This window comes from Xiphophorus couchianus, chromosome 10 (assembly GCF_001444195.1).
Source record: "Xiphophorus couchianus chromosome 10, X_couchianus-1.0, whole genome shotgun sequence".
Taxonomy (NCBI): domain Eukaryota; kingdom Metazoa; phylum Chordata; class Actinopteri; order Cyprinodontiformes; family Poeciliidae; genus Xiphophorus; species Xiphophorus couchianus.
In genome coordinates, this window is record NC_040237.1 from 13,161,005 (window position 1) to 13,177,510 (window position 16,506).

Sequence of the window (16,506 nt, forward strand, 5' to 3'; positions counted from 1 at the left end):
GAGTTTTTAAAGAGACAGAGGCCAAATTTCAAGATGTTCAATTATGAAGTCAAATTTCTTTTAAGTCATATTTGATAGGTAAAGCATTTTATAACGACTGAAGGTAACATACGTGATTGTGCTATAAACTATGTAATACTGTCTGACCAAAAACACTAACATCTTAAAAACTGATCTCTTGGAAATCCATGATGCCATGTGTGTTGGGGAACAGGGTTCTTTTGGTTAAATGGCTGTTTCAATTATTACACATAAATTATATGAATGGTTACTGATCAGAATTAATTTCATGACGTTGGTTCTCTTCTTCTTCAAGCTTTCTGCCTCAAGACCGGTTCGTCGACTTCTTCCTTGTTCTTTGTGGACCTCCACTTTGTCTTCCGCTCCATTTGATGGCATTAATGGTGTTGCCACACCTAATTGGTGTGTTTTAAACGAAGCTCTTAAATGATTGCACAACATCATTTAACTAGCTGGTTTACGGTGTTCTTTGGAAATGGCAAAACACTGTGACATATTTCCTGTGTCTAAAGCAGAAGTTAGTGCTTTGCAAATTGGGGTGTTGATTTTGATATGACCTTCTCTTTGTTTTTTACTGGGTTAACTGTTGTTGATTTCTTGATAGGTTTATTTTTAGCAGAACTGAAAGAGGAACCAGGGTCTCGTCAATGAATCAAATCGCCTGAAACTATTTCACCTGGAGAACTCAGGATTTCCAGACGGATGAATGTTTAGAGCTGGACTCAGACTTGTCTCCATGCAGAGGGATTCTCTGCAGAATTTCAGAATGAAAATCCAGCCAAAAAAGGTTATTGTATTTTTTTTTTTTTTCTTATTTCCAAAGCAGTTTGGATTGATCTTGAAAATTAAGGTAGAAGTTCTTATAGAAGGTACTGCTAGTTCTAGTGTAATTCAACTCATCCTTCCTTGGGTTTTCCTATTCCAAAACACACAATGCGGTTTGTCTTTGCTGGTATAGATAGAGGCTGTGTCTGGTTCTGTGTCTTGTTTTTAGGATTTACACATTAAATTTGGTTTGTAATTACATTAAAAATGCAACAAAAAATAATCTTTATTAGAAACAAAACGAGAGACTTAATATTAGAGTGGCTAAAATAAAATGTTTCAATTTAGCTTCAATGTTTTACCTGACAGATAAAGTTTAAAAACAGACGTAACATCCAAAAAGATACTTTGTTTTTAATCACTTTATATGAGACCTGATGCAACCTGTGGAGCTAAGTTGAGACCATGATGTTGGTGGAAAACAGAAAATAAATAAAATAAAATAAAAATTGGAAGTGAAAAAAAAAAAAGATTTAAAACTGTTTTTCAGATCAATTTTAAAAAATTTTCGGTTTCAATTTTTTTTTTTTTTTTTTAAGTTTCAATTTTTGTTTCCTTTTGAACAATCTTTATGACCCCAACGTAGCTCCGTACTCATCATTCTGACTGATTGTCCTTAACACATAACACAAAAAGTAAACTCACAGCTACACTACTGATTATAAACTCTGGATAATCTGAGATTTACATAAACCTAAACAGTCTGAAACCATATGATAAAGATTATATTAAAAGGCATTAATAAGAAAGCAAAAGACAGTAGTCTGGAAAAACGGAGCCAATCAAAAAAATACAGCACATGACATGATTTGGGAAAAATAGATTGAGCATCAAAGTAACAGCAAGAATATTTCAGCGGTTCTAAGGACCTGCTTCCTTCAGTACACATTATCCACCATACGGTGTCGCTACAGAGCTGCCTCCTCTTGTTCTTCCACCACCTTCCCGCCCCCTTTCGTTTCCTCCAACATCCACGTTCTTCCGTGGGACAGTCTGCTGCCCCCTGGTGGTCTGTAGGAAGATACAAGCACACACATCCAGCTGAGTTCGAGCATCATCCCCAATCTGAAGGCTTCAGCTGAGTCAGAAACAAACCTCTTCGCAACCTTACGGCTGCCGTAAATCGCAGAGATGAAGATCAGCAGACTCAGCAGCAGGACCACCAGTCTGATGATGAAAACTGTTGGATCTGATGAGACGCACTCGGTCACTGCATGAGCACAAGAACAAACCCGGCCGCGTTCAGCTCTCCATCGGCTTACCTGAGACACTCAGAGTCAGCACATGGCTGACGGAGGAGAAGTTATGAGAGAAAACATGGAGGTCATAAACACAGCGGTAGCTTCCTCTGTGGGCGGGCTTCGCAGCAGGAAACAGGAAGTGTGCAGAGTGATTGCTGGCTGGCTGGGCGTAGCTGTGTGTCGTGTTGGAAGACGTGAAGGAGAGCTGGAAGGAGCCTCCTGGATACTGTGGCTGGATGGAGCAGCTGATGGTGAAGCTGGAGCCCCGAAACACTCCTGCTGAGCTCCGCTGCAGGGCGCCTGTGGCCCCGTCACTGGACGACACCGAAATGATTGGCTGAACCAGCAGGTCTGAAAGGAGACAGATGATTGGCTCGTCAGTTTCAGAGTCTGAATGCAGATCGAGCAACAATCACCATCACAGTTGCTTAGCTTCGTTGGATTCTACCTGTGCACACAAGCTCCAGAATGGTGCCAGACTGAGATGACAATAATGACGCTGATGCACACTGCCTTAGTGGATATCCAGATTTCAAACAGCTGATCTCAATTTCCCAAACTTGTCTAACTGAAGAGTCATTCCTGGTTCCCATGGAAACGACTGAACCACAGTCCAATTCTCTGCAAGCTGCAGCTGCTTCCCTCACCGTCCAACCTGAGGCTTTCACTGGTTTCCATCTTCCAAGCTTCAGGTCCAGCGTTCCTTCACAGCGACTGGCTCCTCCCACCAGCCTGACGGGTCCTGAACTCAAATCAGACAGTCATCAGTAAATGATAGCACAGTTTGATCAGAACAGGAATAACTCCGCCCCTCTTCTACCTGAGCAGGTGAGTCTGACGGCTTTGCTAGGTGAGCAGGTGTTTCTAACAGGGCCTGATCTTCTACAGTCCAGGAGGGAGGATTCTGTTCCTCCACACTGGAACTCTGCTGCCCCTGTTGGAGCTTCCACTTCTCCATAGAGCGCCCCCTGCAGGACTGAAGGAGATCCACACCCAAGCTCCCTACAGACCACCTCTGCATCTTGCTGGTCAATGTCAGCTTCACATACTGTAGACCAGATCTGGTTGGACTGGGAGGTTTTCACCTCCAGTCTGCCTGAACACAGACTGGTACCATTCACCAACCTGACAGAGTCTGAACACACACGCCCACACACACACACAGGTAAGTACAGGTAAGCATCATCTGTATACACTTGGTATCCAGTGGATGCATGCATTAAAAAAAACAAACAACAAAGATCCCATTTCCTGTTTCACAATTTTTTTGAATGTTATCTCTTGTTTTTTACTGTTCCGCTAATGGACATGCCGGAGTCAGACATTCACTGAGACCTTCATATTATCATATAAAAAAAAAAAAAAAAGACTAGACTATACCGGTCTAGTATTTCCGGTCTGTGTTACTGAACACCTTCTTCTTTCAAAATAAAGTACACCCGTGTTGGATCCTGCTCCACATATTCATGAAACAGAATCAGTATTTCGGGAGAAATCTTTGTCACACATCACGGCTGTCTTGGCATATTTGAGGTGAAGTTGATTTCAGAAGCTTCATTTCTACCTGAATGCTTGATAGGTCAGGGTTCAGAGCAGTGGCTTCAAGCTACATTCCTCGAGGGTCAGAGTCCTGCAGCTTTTTACGTTGTTAAGACAAGGGATACATGCTTGAATTAAATGGCCAAACGGCGTCATTAACATGCAGTCAAGCTCCACGGAGCTCCGCTAACGAGCTAATATTGAAGCCGGGTGTGCTGAAGCAGAGATACTCCTAGAATCTGAAGGACCTTTGTGGACTGGAGTCTAAGACCACTGTGTTAGAGGGTTAACAATCCCGAAATGAGTCAGAATTAAAGTCCATGTCCAGCTTCAAATATCCACCTGTTGCTAAGTGTGTGCAGATGATGCCTACCTGTGCTGGGAGCACACAGGCTGTGGGTCAGGCTCTTTATAATCCTGTGGAGGGATCTAAAATCTGAAGCTTTGTACACACATGTTCCGACATCTCCAGAAGCAATGTCCCTCATTTCACTGTCATCAACGCCTTGGCCCACACCTAAAAAAAAATATCATTAGTGTACTGATGCATTAAGAACAAAATAGCTTGGTGGATAACAGGACTAAACTAAAACTTCTATAGACAACTCTGGTACTGACGTGTGTCTCTCGGACTAATAATCAGTCTGAAAACAAATTGTCACCCATCACATTGCACTCTATCTTAGCAACTTTACTCATCCAACTTATCCAAGCAACTTTTGATTTTGAAGTGCTGTACTCTGATTATTTAAATCGAATCAATCCAGAAAAAGCCAGTCACCAATAACGTACATCTCTATCCCAGTGTCCTTCAGGTTTTTGGCAGCAGACGTCACATTATCCTGAGATTGTCCATCAGTGATCAGAATTGCCACTTTTTTAGAGTCGGCACGCATCCCCGCTGTGGGTTTGAAGCTGTGATGCAGAATGTGTTCCAGAGCGTTTCCTGTAAGTTGCAACAAAATAAGCATTAAAAGTCCTTTTAAAAGGCTCAGAGCTACAGTCTCTTCAGATTCTTGTCTGCCTGTCTCATGAAATAAGATGCTTCTGAGAGCTCTGCCCCCCACTGCTACCCAGGAAAGTATAGGAATCTCACTACAGCAGACAGACAGAATTCTGTTATGTCACTGAACACCTTCTTCTTTCTCCTTGTAATCCATTATCTAGGTCTGAATTTTCATCAGAGGTTGTTTGTAAAATAGAAGGAAACTGTTAGATTTCATACAGTGGCTGAAATGGCATAGTTTCACTTTTTTTTTTTTTTTAATGTTCTGGTTTGTGTATGAACAGAACCTGATACTCCACAGCTCTTCATGCCGAGAATCTGCTTTATTAGTAATAATACGCTAACCTGTGTTTGTGCCTCCACCATTCTGTTGTATTTTTTTAATAGCCTTCAGCAGGGACTCTTTGGTTCTGTGTGTGTTCAAATTCCACTCAGTTGTTGCTTCTTCACTGTACTTAGTCAGACCTACAAAAAGCACACAGTTATTGGTCAAACCAGATATTGTTTTTATGAATGTACTATTGATGTTCAACTCTTGTAACTGATCATAAATTATTACCAATCTGGAAATTGATGGGCCCAATATGGACATTTTGAACTAGTTTAGATATAAATAATTTCATATGTCGAAAGTCTTCAGAGTAAATACTTCCAGACTCGTCGACCAACATCACAATGTCAGCTTTTGTTGTTTCACATGAAGCTCCTGAAAAATTAAGAAGAGACCAATAATAGATCTATTTAAAAAGTTGTGCTATTCACTACCGTGTTTAAGAACATGTTTGTATTTTTTCCTCTAATGCTTCTTTATGTCATCAGAGTGAGAGGTATAATCAGATGAAATGTCCAAGAACCTTGACCCACTAAGATAGAGCTGCAGAAAAACCTGGAAAGAGCAAGTTTGGTTTTTTTTCTAAATAAAATAACATTAAACAGGGGTGCTGTGGTGATGCAGGGGCAAAGCACGAGCCACATATAGAAGCATTAACCCTCATGGCAATAGTCGCAGGTTCGATTCCCGGCCTGGCATCATTCGCCGCATGTCTTCTCCCTCTCTCATTACTCTCTTTCCTGTTGGACTACTTTCAAATAAAGGCCACTAGAGCCAACAAAACCTTTAAAAAGATATCATTACACAAACATCAGTATTATGAACACTAAGCACAATAATCCAGTGCTAAAGAAAAAGCACGATGAAGCGATCTGCGCATCTGTAGTTGACATATTGAGCTCAGGTGAGTCGAAAACCTCGTGTTGTGCACGAAAAAGAAAGAACCGTTAAGGCATTCCATTGAAATAATGACAACAAATGAAATAAATAATGCATCTTGGTTATATTTATTTTCTAATAGTTTCCTAAAAAGAAAATAAAAGCTTAAAAGCTCATTGGTGTGTTTTGGGATTTCCAGTATATTTTGAAAGCAACACTTTTGTATTCTTTTGCATTTACACTCATAAAAATGCTTTCTGTCTGTATTTAAAATGTTCAATCTCTAAATCTCCTTGCTTGAATTATTGTCTTTTATTGTGAAATATGACATTGATCTTCAAAGTGTGATCCGTGCTCATGGAAAATGCTCCACACTGAGAAAATACACTTAAAGTTACAACAAGCAAGATTTTTCAAGGGAGATTATTGTGCTATGGTAATGACACTGATAAACTAAAAAAAACTTTTAAAAAAATCCTTATAACAGTTTAAATCCAGGTCCATCTCTATGCATGTTGCTCTGTTATAAATGCAGTCACATTGTATTAGACTGTTCTAATAAAATTTTTTTTACCACATTACAAATGTCATTATTGTAAATCAGATTGCTTTTAGTTGGACATAAATGTGTTTTTTCAATACCTAAACATGTATTGATGTGTTTTTGGTGCAATAGGAACAGTGACATTGACTGAACAGCATCTGATTACCTGCTGGGCTGTTGTCTCCTTCAGCCTGCTGCTCTATAGACATAAATAAGAACAAACAAACAAAAAAAACTCATTAAAAATATACACAGATATATCATCTCCCCCTTTCTGTGTTTTGTTGATAAAACCTGAAACACGTTTTTTTTTAATCAAACTGAGCTGAATTAAATGTAACTATTCAGTTCAAGCTTTAAGTCACATTAACTTCTTCATAATGTTGTCCGAATGAGTTTTAACTCATCAGAATTGAGACACTTCAACAACTCAGTGCTTTGATGTCATCAAGTAATTTCTGTTATCTAAGTGCAAAAAAATATCAAATGATGTTTTAGCAAAAATAGCCCCAGTCAAGTAAGCAGATATACAATATTTTAAACAATAATAAAAAAAAAACTGCAAAGGAAAATAGTAGTTTTAAACCATTTATTTATTGGTTTAAAACTATTGTGGAATTATTTGATAATTCTACACATCATAATTCAATTGACTGAAATGTTTTATTTTGCATTTTGACCCTAACATTTTTTTTTGTCCTACCTGAGCCCCAGAGCAGTAGCAGGAGCAACATCACCAGCAGTTGATCCATGTCCAGGTAAATGTCCGTCTCTTGTCTTTTTGCTGTTTGTGTTGTCCTCTCTTAGGAAGTCATTAAGTTTTGGGTTTTTTCTTACTGTTTTCTCCCTTTATCTCTATTCTGATAAGTGAATTCTTGGAGCCACAGTTTACTAGTAAAACCACAGATATAACATAGACCAAAAAAAGAGATGTTCTTCTGTTTCTGGCAATTTTTGCAGCCTTATTTTATTATGCTGACCTGACACGGGGTTCCTCAGGGTTCTGTTCTTTGGACACATCTATTCTAGTTGTGCTTATGGTACCTGTTGGAAAGCATTTTTAGCAGCATTTCACACCACATTTATACAGATGATATTCAGTTGTAATCTCTCATTACTGACTGACCCATTAAGAAAGTTTTTGATGACATAAATAAGCAATGAAGCTGTTGAGAGTTTCCTGTCAGAGATGTTGGAGTGAACTCAGTGATGAGGAGATACAGACGAAGAGGAAGCTCGGCATCTGATTAACTTAGGTTGCTCCTAATTTCTCTCTTAAACTTTATAAATAGACTTAGCTCTCTTGTTTGATTAAAAATGCTAAAAGCTCTTGAAGCTATCTGGCTGCTTTGGACAGAAACCACCAATAAAGACAGCAAGTATTTTTTCAGGTAACATTTCTGTTTATTGATTCTGAAGACAGAACATTCACAGCATCTAGACGTTATTCTCCACTGACTAACAGTCTGACATAAACTACCCAAACACAGTCTTCTGTTGCCATTTGAATTAGTTTTGTTTCTAGCTTTTATTTCGATTTTGCAACCTCCCCCGACCCAAACACTTAATTTGCAGAAGAGCTCAACTGAAACAAAAGATAAGGCAATGATAATCTCTAAGCTTTTGGGGGTTAGATGCATATTTTGTAAACCGACATCGATTGCCATGGGAACAATAAAAACAGACAGAAAAGGTTATAAAAACAACAGACTGGCGGAGGAAACCAACAGCAGTTTCCATGTTTTCTTTATCCACCCTGCACCATCTTCATCCAAGCGACCACATGAGGGCGCTGTCTTGCTGATGCCGAACCAATCCAGGAGCCTGGTTTCTGGGAGGACCCTTTCGGCTGGGCACGTAACCAGTAGAGTTAAAGTCAGTTAGTACCTCCTGTGCTTGTTACCATGGGGTCAGCTGGTCATACTGTCTGAAGAAGCCGCTAACGTCCCACGCTGATGTTGCAGACCTTGCAGCTGGGGTCTTTCTTGGCGTTGAGGGTAGACAGGCTCATCAGCTGGTGTCCGCTGATCTGTGACACCGTCCCCAGAGACACATCCACCGGCTCCGTGTAGATCACCTCCAGGATGACGTCCTGAGCGTGACGGAAGGACAGCGAGCCGTCCTCTTCCTCACCGCAGCTCAGGAAGCAGTTGTTTGACCTATCCAAGGCTGGCAGCTTACCTCTACAAAAAATGTCCCCTTTGGAGCCACTGGGGGCCAGGACCACAATGACATAGTGATACGAGGTGTACATGCAGTAAAAATCCCCAAAGTAGGCGTTGGTGTTCTGGTTGAACAGGAGGTCTGCTTGGATCTGGAAAACATAAATGGACATACATGATGTGTGCAGTCACTGGTAACAATTGCATCGCAACTGTCTCTCACTTCAACCCACTTTGGACTTGTTCAACTAGAAGTACTGATGGTTCTACAGTTGGGCTCAGGGTTGGCTGAACTGGATCTGAGATATCTCTGCATGATATGAATGTTATGAATCTGTATATGCTTTTATATCCAGATTTCCCAAAGGTTTCTGCCACAACTTCCTGGAGAGGAACAAAATCTATAGAGATGAGCACTATAACAACACCACAGGTACCAGAAAACCAACAGGACCGACACTTTTTAAGTTGTAGCAGACGGATAGATTAAATGATTGTTGTGGCTCTACAGATGTACCTGGAAGCGGTACGGCCCGTACGGAGAATCCTGCGGAGGTCGCCCAGTGTTGAACTCTGTGTTGCAGCTGAAGAAGATTCCTTCCAGCTTACCGCTGATGGGTGAGCCGTGGCTGCCGCTGTTGTCCTTCACTGACGGCAGCATGCGACAGCACTGAGCATCTCTGGAGCGGTAATATTGGCTGTTCACAACACACACATACACAGGCAGAGAGACAGAATCACAGGTTAAAATGCATTTAATATGGCATGGAGGAGTGGTGCAGTTACACCGGCGGGTCACACCTGTTTGGTTGGAAGTACTCCCTCTGCTGGTTTCTGTAGAAGACGGTGAATGGTAGCATCCTGCCGGCGATGGCCTCTGCTTTCAGCAGGAGCTGCTTCAGCTGGACGGTGGAGTAGTCTGCAAAATCAAACTTCGGGTTTTAGTTCAACTGCACATCTGGTTATTGGCTTTATATTTAGGCTTTGGATGAGATTGGCCATCTGAAAGTCTGGAATGTGGTTTGGTTATAGCTGTCTGAATGTCGGCCAGATAAATTGATCACTTCAAAATGACTTTTACAAAAAAATAAAGATATGTGAAATATGCATCCTGTTTTTGTAGTCTATTCTTATCATGTCCTATAATAATAGGACATGATAAAAAAAAAGGAGGTTGACCAGATTTAATAGTCACCTTTCTAAAATAATGGCCTATGTCATTTTTTGCCAAAAAATAAATGAATAAAAATAATAAAATAAAATTTAAAAAAATAAAATATCACCTCTTTTTTGCAAAACAAACAAACAAAACAAACATGATTAAGGTAAAAAAAAAAAAAAATCACTTTTGGCAAAAATTGACTAAGCCCATTATATTTGAAAGCTGACAACAATATTACTGTGAAACCTGAAATCTTCTCTTTATTCTACGAAACTGAAGTGAAGAACAGGTGGTTCAGTTTTTCCGCCTGACCCGCTGTGCAGAACTCGACGATCTCGCTCCAAGCAGAAACAGCGTATTCTCCGTCAGGCTGCTTGGTGGCTGTCTGAACGGCCACGGTGTATTCCGTCCGAGGGCTCAGGAACCAGTGACCTCTGACCGTCATCGGCAGAGGAACCGCTTTGGCCACCAGCTTGGTCGGTACGTCCTGGAACACAGGATGAGATTCGATCAACGCGGCGCCCGCGTTGACGGACGTCTGTCAGTCGCCACGGCTGAACGTCTCGCACCATGTGCTTGAACTTGTTGGAGCTCTTGTCTTCCTTCTTGTTCAGGTCAACAAAGTAATGCGTGATCCGATCCTGGCCTCTGCTCTCCATGTTCCAGCTGATCTTGAAGGAGTCGCATGTGACGTTGCTGATCAGGATCTGCTGAGGAACCGGCAGCTCGTCCCCGTCCCCGATGCCGCTGTCCGCAGACTCTGACTCTGGAAGAACAAATATGTAGGTTTTTGAGAGCAGCTGTGAAATACTTCTACAGTAACCTATATAAAATAAATTTCCTAACAACAAACTCTATTTTTACTATTTCTTTTGTCAATAAGAGGAAGCCAGCAAACATGAAGATTTGTGGAACAACCGATCTCCTCAGCTCAAGTTTATGTCTTAACATGCATCCATTGCTGCATGGGACTTTAACAAATTCCAGAAAATCTCTTTCAGTGCAGCTTTCCTCTGTGCAACGTTGCATTATTTCATCCAGCACTGAAAACCACACTGACATTGTGAATACCAATCCATGGAGACATCCAGTTGTTCTTTGGTCCCATTCTCCCTGGAAACGGTGTCACGCGTCACCTTACTAATTTCAAAATGTCTCACACAGAAATGGATGAAAACTGACAAACTGAAGCTGGATGTGTGTTGGCAGGAAAAGTGGTCCAGTCCTCAAACGTGGAAGAAGAAGAGAAGCAGTTTGGTGCTCCCGCCCTTTTTGACGGTCAGGGCGTTTTTTTTTTCATGATGCAAGAGGATTATTTCACAGTCACAGCGAGGGATTAATCTATTAAAGGTCGGATACTCTGACCCTGAATCAGATCCCAGCTCAGAATCGTGTCAACTGGAGCGAACAAAACAACGTCCGACAACAGAACTACGTCATGTGGCTCCTCATTGCTTTGTTCGGTCCTTCAAAACCAACAGAATGGAGAAAAGGAAATCCGTGTCGTCCTGCGAGGACCGCTGTGCTCTGTGTTCGTTTGTCCCTGTTCTCCTCCTCCTCCTCTTTCTCTCCCATCCCTTCTTTTCTGCCCATGTTTGAGCACAAAAAGGCTTCAGTCCACAAAGACACTGAGAGCTTGAAGGCCGAACAAGGAGCCTGTTGAGGAGGTGAGGACAGCAGGAGGCTCCAAGCTTTACAGGCCGGGGGGAGGAGGGGGACATTCTGAGAGCTCACCGAGGGGAAAAGTAAAAAAAAAACAGGTTGGAGAGGAGGTGCAGGTCAGTTCTGGGAAAGAAACATGGCAGTTTTGTTTTATTATTATTATAGATGAATTGAAGCTGCAGCGAGTCTAGATTATTCTCATGATGACGGAGGCGCGTCTGTTTTTCAGTTGCAGATGTCAAAAATTCAGCAAACCCGTAGGAAACAAGCCTGATGGATTTGTTTGCTGGAACATTTAGCGCCATCAGGGTTTTGTTTTTGTTTGTTTCTGTTCTGAAGGGTGGCATTTGGAGAAATAAAAAAAAAGAGAACATTTTAATTTTTAGCAGAGTAGATATCAGGTAATTGGAAACTTTGACTCATGATCAGATTTACAAACACCTTCAGGAGAACCAAAGTTTTTATTTCTTCTTGTTGTGTTTATCCTTCCATCCTTTATGTGAATGGAGGAAGTGATGTGTCCATTCATCCCCACTGGGAAGGTAATTATCCACAGGGATGGAAATCAGCAGGCTGAGCTGCCAAAATTCCCACCACAAAGAAACAGAGAGACAGGAAGCTGTTTTTCCTCTTAAGGTCTCTGAGCCATTGCCACCTGCACAAAACTGATCCATCCAACCATCGCTGGGAGAGACGATCCTTGAAAGAGGTCACAACGTACGGTTGGTTTGGGCTAATGTAACAATGCTGCTTTTAATCACAGTTTTACCTTTTGATTTCCTAAAACGACATGAATCAACTCAAAATTCCCAGTTATCTTGTTTCCTTTTATTTACTTATTGTAACTTGTCCTTCATCTTTTACTGTAACTCCATGTTCTTATTATCTCTGGATGGTTCTCTCAAAGCTGTTATCTCTGACGTTTGTGGCTGCAATTTGCACCCAAAACCCAAACCCGAAGCAGTCAGAACCTTTACGTCCCACGGCTACGCCTGGACTGTTTGCTTCTCTGTTTAAATTTAAATTTGTCGGCAGCACCAGTGAAAACCAGCCACAGCTGGTTTCGGTTTGAGAGGAGAGGACAGTGGCTCTCATTTATTCTCCCAGTCTGCCGGACAGCAGACGATAAGGATCCCAACCATTCAACACGGACGCTGAACTGTTTCACCCTTTGCTAATGTGATTCTTCCTCCTTCTGGAGCTGTGAAGGTCATTTGTTCTGCAAGAGAAACTTTCAGTTCGGATGAGATCGGATGATCCCGAAAATGCACGACTCTCTTTTTGGTTCGCAGGGCAAAAACAGCCCTCCCTACCGTGAATTGAATTGACACTTTGATGCATTAAAACCGGATTTGCCAGGGCGGTGTAGGCCCTTTTTTTGCACTGCAGTGTTGCAGTCGGCCTTGACCTGTTGTATCCTGACGCTGGTTTCATTTGCATTGCACAGAGTGCCACCTCCAAAGATTGCAGCTATTGTCAACTTACTTTGCCACACAAGAGAAGGCAACACTGACCTCCTGTTAGTGTTCGTCATCATCATGCAACTTTGGCAGCAACTGGAAGGAAGAATGGCGACTGAATGGTACATACAGGCCAAAGTGCTGGAAAAGTACCGAAGACCATTTATCAGAAGACACGAGGGCAAGACAACGTGGCGAGAGAATGTACCCTCCTGCAAAGCCAACAAACCAATCAACGGCTGACTTTACGTTTTTGCTTGCCTGTTTTTCAGAAATATGCCACGCTAGTCTTGTTGGAAAAGGGTGTTGCTAGGATACGTGAAGCAACGAACATCCATAAAAGTAGCATCGTTCATCTTTCAGACTTAGCTCGGAGACACTTCTCAAATCCACGTCACATGTCACGAGCATGTCCCAGGAGTTAACAAACCGTTCTGTCGTCCTCAAAGCAAACATTCGGCAGGAAGTGACAAACGGTTGAGTTCGTACATAGCCAGATTAGTAGGAAAAAAGCAGTGCTTTTAGTAGCACAAAATTAGCAGCTCTGATATCCAGTCCATTGTTAGCCTGATTATTCAGCTAAAAAGCAGCCAAAGACAATAATCATCCTCAGCACATTCCTATCCGATTAGAGCCTTCTGTAAACGACACCACTGCTCTGGGAGGGGCTGCCTTGTGTCTTTAAGTAAGTATGTGTCAGTAAAAACATGATCAATTGAATCTACACTAAATTCCTGAAACATGGAGCCGCTGCACACAGCATTGATTTCTCTTCTTCACATCGTGATGAAATAACATTCACTTCATCACAACAAAGGACAAAGAATCACCCAACATACCGGTCAGATAAAACTCCCTCTCAGACCAGCTGCTCGGTCAGCTCATTGTCATGGCTCAGACATGTCCTGCTGCACCTTCTCATTTGTCCTGATAACAATATCAGTGTCTTCAGTGTTGGCTCCTCTCGACGACCTCGTAGGCCAGTGCTTTCTTACCTCTGTCATGTTTTTTTTTTTTGTCGTTTAAAAAAAAAAAAAGAACAAATTGTTTACCAAGAGTAAAAATCTCCTTCTATGACACGAGGCCTTCAGACTAAAGTTTCTCTAAGCTGAACATGAAACCTAAACGGGACAGCTCTGTACCAGAGGATTCAGACCAAGTTGGTTTGTGATTTTAGTTTTGAATCGTTGTAGCGGAATCACTGCCGTGTCAGCTGCCGCAGGATGTTTGAGCTGGAAGCGACGCTTCATCACCGGGATCACAACAGATACAGGCAGCTCAAGTTTTGTTTTTTCCTTTACTCTACTGCAGAGCGAAGGGAGACAACAGAAATGTTTTTTTGACGGCTGAGAAAGAACTAAAAGCAGACATAAGAAACTGAAGACATTTTGAAACAGTAACGTTTTTAGTCTGTCTGACGGGGACAACGAGCCGACGCACACTGACCTGGGCGGTCGTCCAGCTGCAGACTCTTCACCTCCACATCTGGACTGCTCAGGCCGCTCGGAGGCTCCGTCATGCTGCTGGTACTCGGAGAGGTGACCGAAAAACCTGAAGAGGAGAAACAGTTGACCACTCTGCTTGCAGCTCGCTCTATCTCTCTCTCCTTCTCTCTCTCTTTCTGTGCTTGATGACATCAGGGGATGATGAGCAGAGAGGGAGAAAGAGAGAGAGGGAGGGAGAGGAAGTTGTTATCCCTCCACATCCACTGACACAGCAACAACAAACTTTACTTTCATTCCTTTATCTTTCATGCATACACATTCCTTTGCCTGTATTTAAGCTGAAACTGAACGGAATAGCAGTCAAAGTCCAAAGAGAAACTCTGAAAGACCTTCAGAAAACTTGCAGCATTTTAAAGGCTTAAATGCAAGTCTGGGAGTAATAATGTTCAATTTTCACTTTTTGGAACAGTAATAATCACCTGCCGTGTTTAGCTTAGGGAATTGAATCCATCTGTTGCGTCTGAGAGAGCTGTATTGATTGCTCTTTCTCAGAGGAGACGAGAAGATAACCGTAATAACGACTTTTTAAGTGTAAAAATAAATAAATGAATAAATAAATAAAATCAACACTGTGCAGCATTTCATATTTCCGTTCTGCTGAGAAACGTCCCGAACATCTGCAGATGTTTGACCGTTTGCTGCCTGAGAGTGACATCTTCTCCTGTGGATTAACACACAGCTGATGGAGGATTAGAGGCCACGCTGAAAACTGAATTAAATGAGCGCTTACATAAGAGGATTAGCTGCTCCAGAAGCACTGCTTCGCTTTGCGGTCGCGCTCCACTGACAGGAGCGAATACAGTGTTTGCTTTGCTTCAGAGCTTTTCAGCTTTAAAGGCTTTCACTCATTTGGCCCGGGGGTTGAGTTAAAAATGGGGCTACAACGTAGTGCTAGGACGAGGAAGAAGTCCTCCGCGACCTTAGAGCAGCAACTGTTGCTGCACACCAATCTGGGAAGGGTTGAAAGGATCGCTTCGGAACTATCTGATGTTCGTCGTGCTGCAAAAGGACATATTGCCAAACAAATTGAAAATGTTTAGGTCAGCTGCCAGAAGTCTTCCAGTGAGTGGACATCATAGCAAACGAGTTCAAGGTCAGAACGTGCAATGCTCAGAGACAAACAACCCAAGAACTCCACCTCAGCCTCCAAAGGCAGCAGTTATCAATGATATTAAATGCTAAGTTAATTACAGGAAATTTTGAAAAACCAAAAAAAAAACAAATAAAAAAAACTAACTGATCAACTACAGATTGTTACAAAAGTTTAAATGAAGTCTTCTCTATCTGAAGAATATGGCAGCAAGATGTTTCCAGAGGTTCTCATCAACCGTCTAGCATGACCTCTATTATTATTCCCAACTTTTTGCTTGATTTAGTAGCAGAAATTTGTTTTTCTGTTCCGTCAGAGGATTTCTGAGTTGAAGAGCTGATTCATCAAAAAAAAAGTTTTTGCTCTGTTTTCTGCTCTGATTAATGTATTAGAATGAAGAAGTCTAGGGTTTGAAACCATTCCTTATAACCAGTGAGGTGTGTCTCTCTTTTTTATTTTTCAGTTCAAATTCAAAAATACTTTATTAATCGCAAAGGGAAGTTAAATTTCGCTAAATCAAATCAGTAGTTCATAGACTTATAATGTACTGTATGTCTAAACATCATTATAATTTTTTAGGCATTAATTTGTACAACCTTGACATTTTTTTAGACAGTCGTTAGCTAAAATACAAATATTTTGTTGATGCTAAATGAATCTTGTTCTGGAAAATCTGCTTGCTTTTCGAATCTGTGATGGTTTTTTTTTTTAGTGGACAAATTTTAAAACGGGATCATGAGATCCATTATTATAAGCAGGGAGATCTGATACCTGCTATTGAATATAATTGTCTACAAAGGAAAATGATTTGGCTTATTGCATTATAAAGTTCTGACCTGATATTGATAGAGATGCAGTGGTGAGACTTCCACAGTTGTGAAGAAATTTTAAAGAACTGAAAAAAAGAAAACTGGACCAAAACTCCCCAATATAAGAGAGATATATAATCCCCTAATTAAAGAGTAAGAAAAATATTTTGAAAATATATTGTCTGGGAACAACAACAGCTGTTGTCTGACGAACACAGACGTAGAAAGTCGTAACATGTTTGGTACATCTGGAGAAACGTAAAGTAATTG

The 16,506-nt window shown here is 41.4% G+C and overlaps 2 protein-coding genes and 1 long non-coding RNA gene across 5 annotated transcripts; 1 reads left to right on the plus strand and 2 right to left on the minus strand.

Annotated features, from left to right (window-relative positions):
- Positions 1 to 607: 607 nt before the first annotated feature.
- On the minus strand, positions 608 to 7,185 carry LOC114152143 (scavenger receptor cysteine-rich type 1 protein M130-like). 3 transcript variants are annotated; one of them, XM_028029899.1, is made up of 10 exons: positions 7,090 to 7,185; positions 6,553 to 6,585; positions 5,192 to 5,338; positions 4,978 to 5,097; positions 4,408 to 4,572; positions 2,908 to 4,143; positions 2,536 to 2,829; positions 2,109 to 2,438; positions 1,942 to 2,035; positions 608 to 1,857 (listed from the first exon to the last, which is right to left on the minus strand). In XM_028029899.1, exons 6-10 carry the CDS (start codon positions 3,305 to 3,307, stop codon positions 1,755 to 1,757), a joined length of 1,221 nt encoding a protein of 406 aa, XP_027885700.1. In that variant the 5' UTR covers positions 3,308 to 4,143; positions 4,408 to 4,572; positions 4,978 to 5,097; positions 5,192 to 5,338; positions 6,553 to 6,585; positions 7,090 to 7,185; the 3' UTR covers positions 608 to 1,754. The 3 variants fall into 3 exon arrangements, with proteins under 3 accessions (XP_027885700.1, XP_027885701.1, XP_027885702.1); XM_028029900.1 differs by having other exon boundaries at positions 4,408 to 5,097; XM_028029901.1 differs by lacking the exons at positions 6,553 to 6,585; positions 7,090 to 7,185 and having other exon boundaries at positions 5,192 to 5,681.
- LOC114152146 (uncharacterized) lies at positions 6,992 to 10,512 on the plus strand. Its single transcript, XR_003597074.1, has 4 exons — positions 6,992 to 7,144; positions 8,916 to 8,981; positions 9,060 to 9,236; positions 10,377 to 10,512. It is a non-coding gene; the product is annotated as an uncharacterized LOC114152146 (long non-coding RNA).
- LOC114152144 (phytanoyl-CoA hydroxylase-interacting protein-like) lies at positions 7,767 to 15,151 on the minus strand. The gene is made up of 6 exons (XM_028029902.1): positions 14,279 to 15,151; positions 10,280 to 10,476; positions 10,023 to 10,197; positions 9,350 to 9,467; positions 9,066 to 9,246; positions 7,767 to 8,700 (listed from the first exon to the last, which is right to left on the minus strand). Exons 1-6 carry the CDS (start codon positions 14,349 to 14,351, stop codon positions 8,326 to 8,328), a joined length of 1,119 nt encoding a protein of 372 aa, XP_027885703.1. The 5' UTR covers positions 14,352 to 15,151; the 3' UTR covers positions 7,767 to 8,325.
- Between the last annotated feature and the right edge of the window lie 1,355 nt (positions 15,152 to 16,506).

Bases quoted from the DNA above. Each gene is read 5' to 3' on its own strand.
- LOC114152143 (XM_028029899.1), bottom strand. From the start codon at position 3,307: ATGCATGCATCCACTGGATACCAAGTGTATACAGATGATGCTTACCTG. The intron at 2,439-2,535 runs GTAGAATCCAAC...GTCTCCTTTCAG, and splicing joins TCTGGAGCTTGTGTGCACAG to ACCTGCTGGTTCAGCCAATC. The intron at 2,036-2,108 runs GTAAGCCGATGG...GCGTCTCATCAG, and splicing joins GCTGACTCTGAGTGTCTCAG to ATCCAACAGTTTTCATCATC.
- LOC114152144 (XM_028029902.1), bottom strand. From the start codon at position 14,351: ATGACGGAGCCTCCGAGCGGCCTGAGCAGTCCAGATGTGGAGGTGAAG. The intron at 9,468-10,022 runs GTCAGGCGGAAA...TTGATTTTGCAG, and splicing joins CGTCGAGTTCTGCACAGCGG to ACTACTCCACCGTCCAGCTG. The intron at 9,247-9,349 runs GTGTGACCCGCC...TGTTGTGAACAG, and splicing joins GAGTACTTCCAACCAAACAG to CCAATATTACCGCTCCAGAG.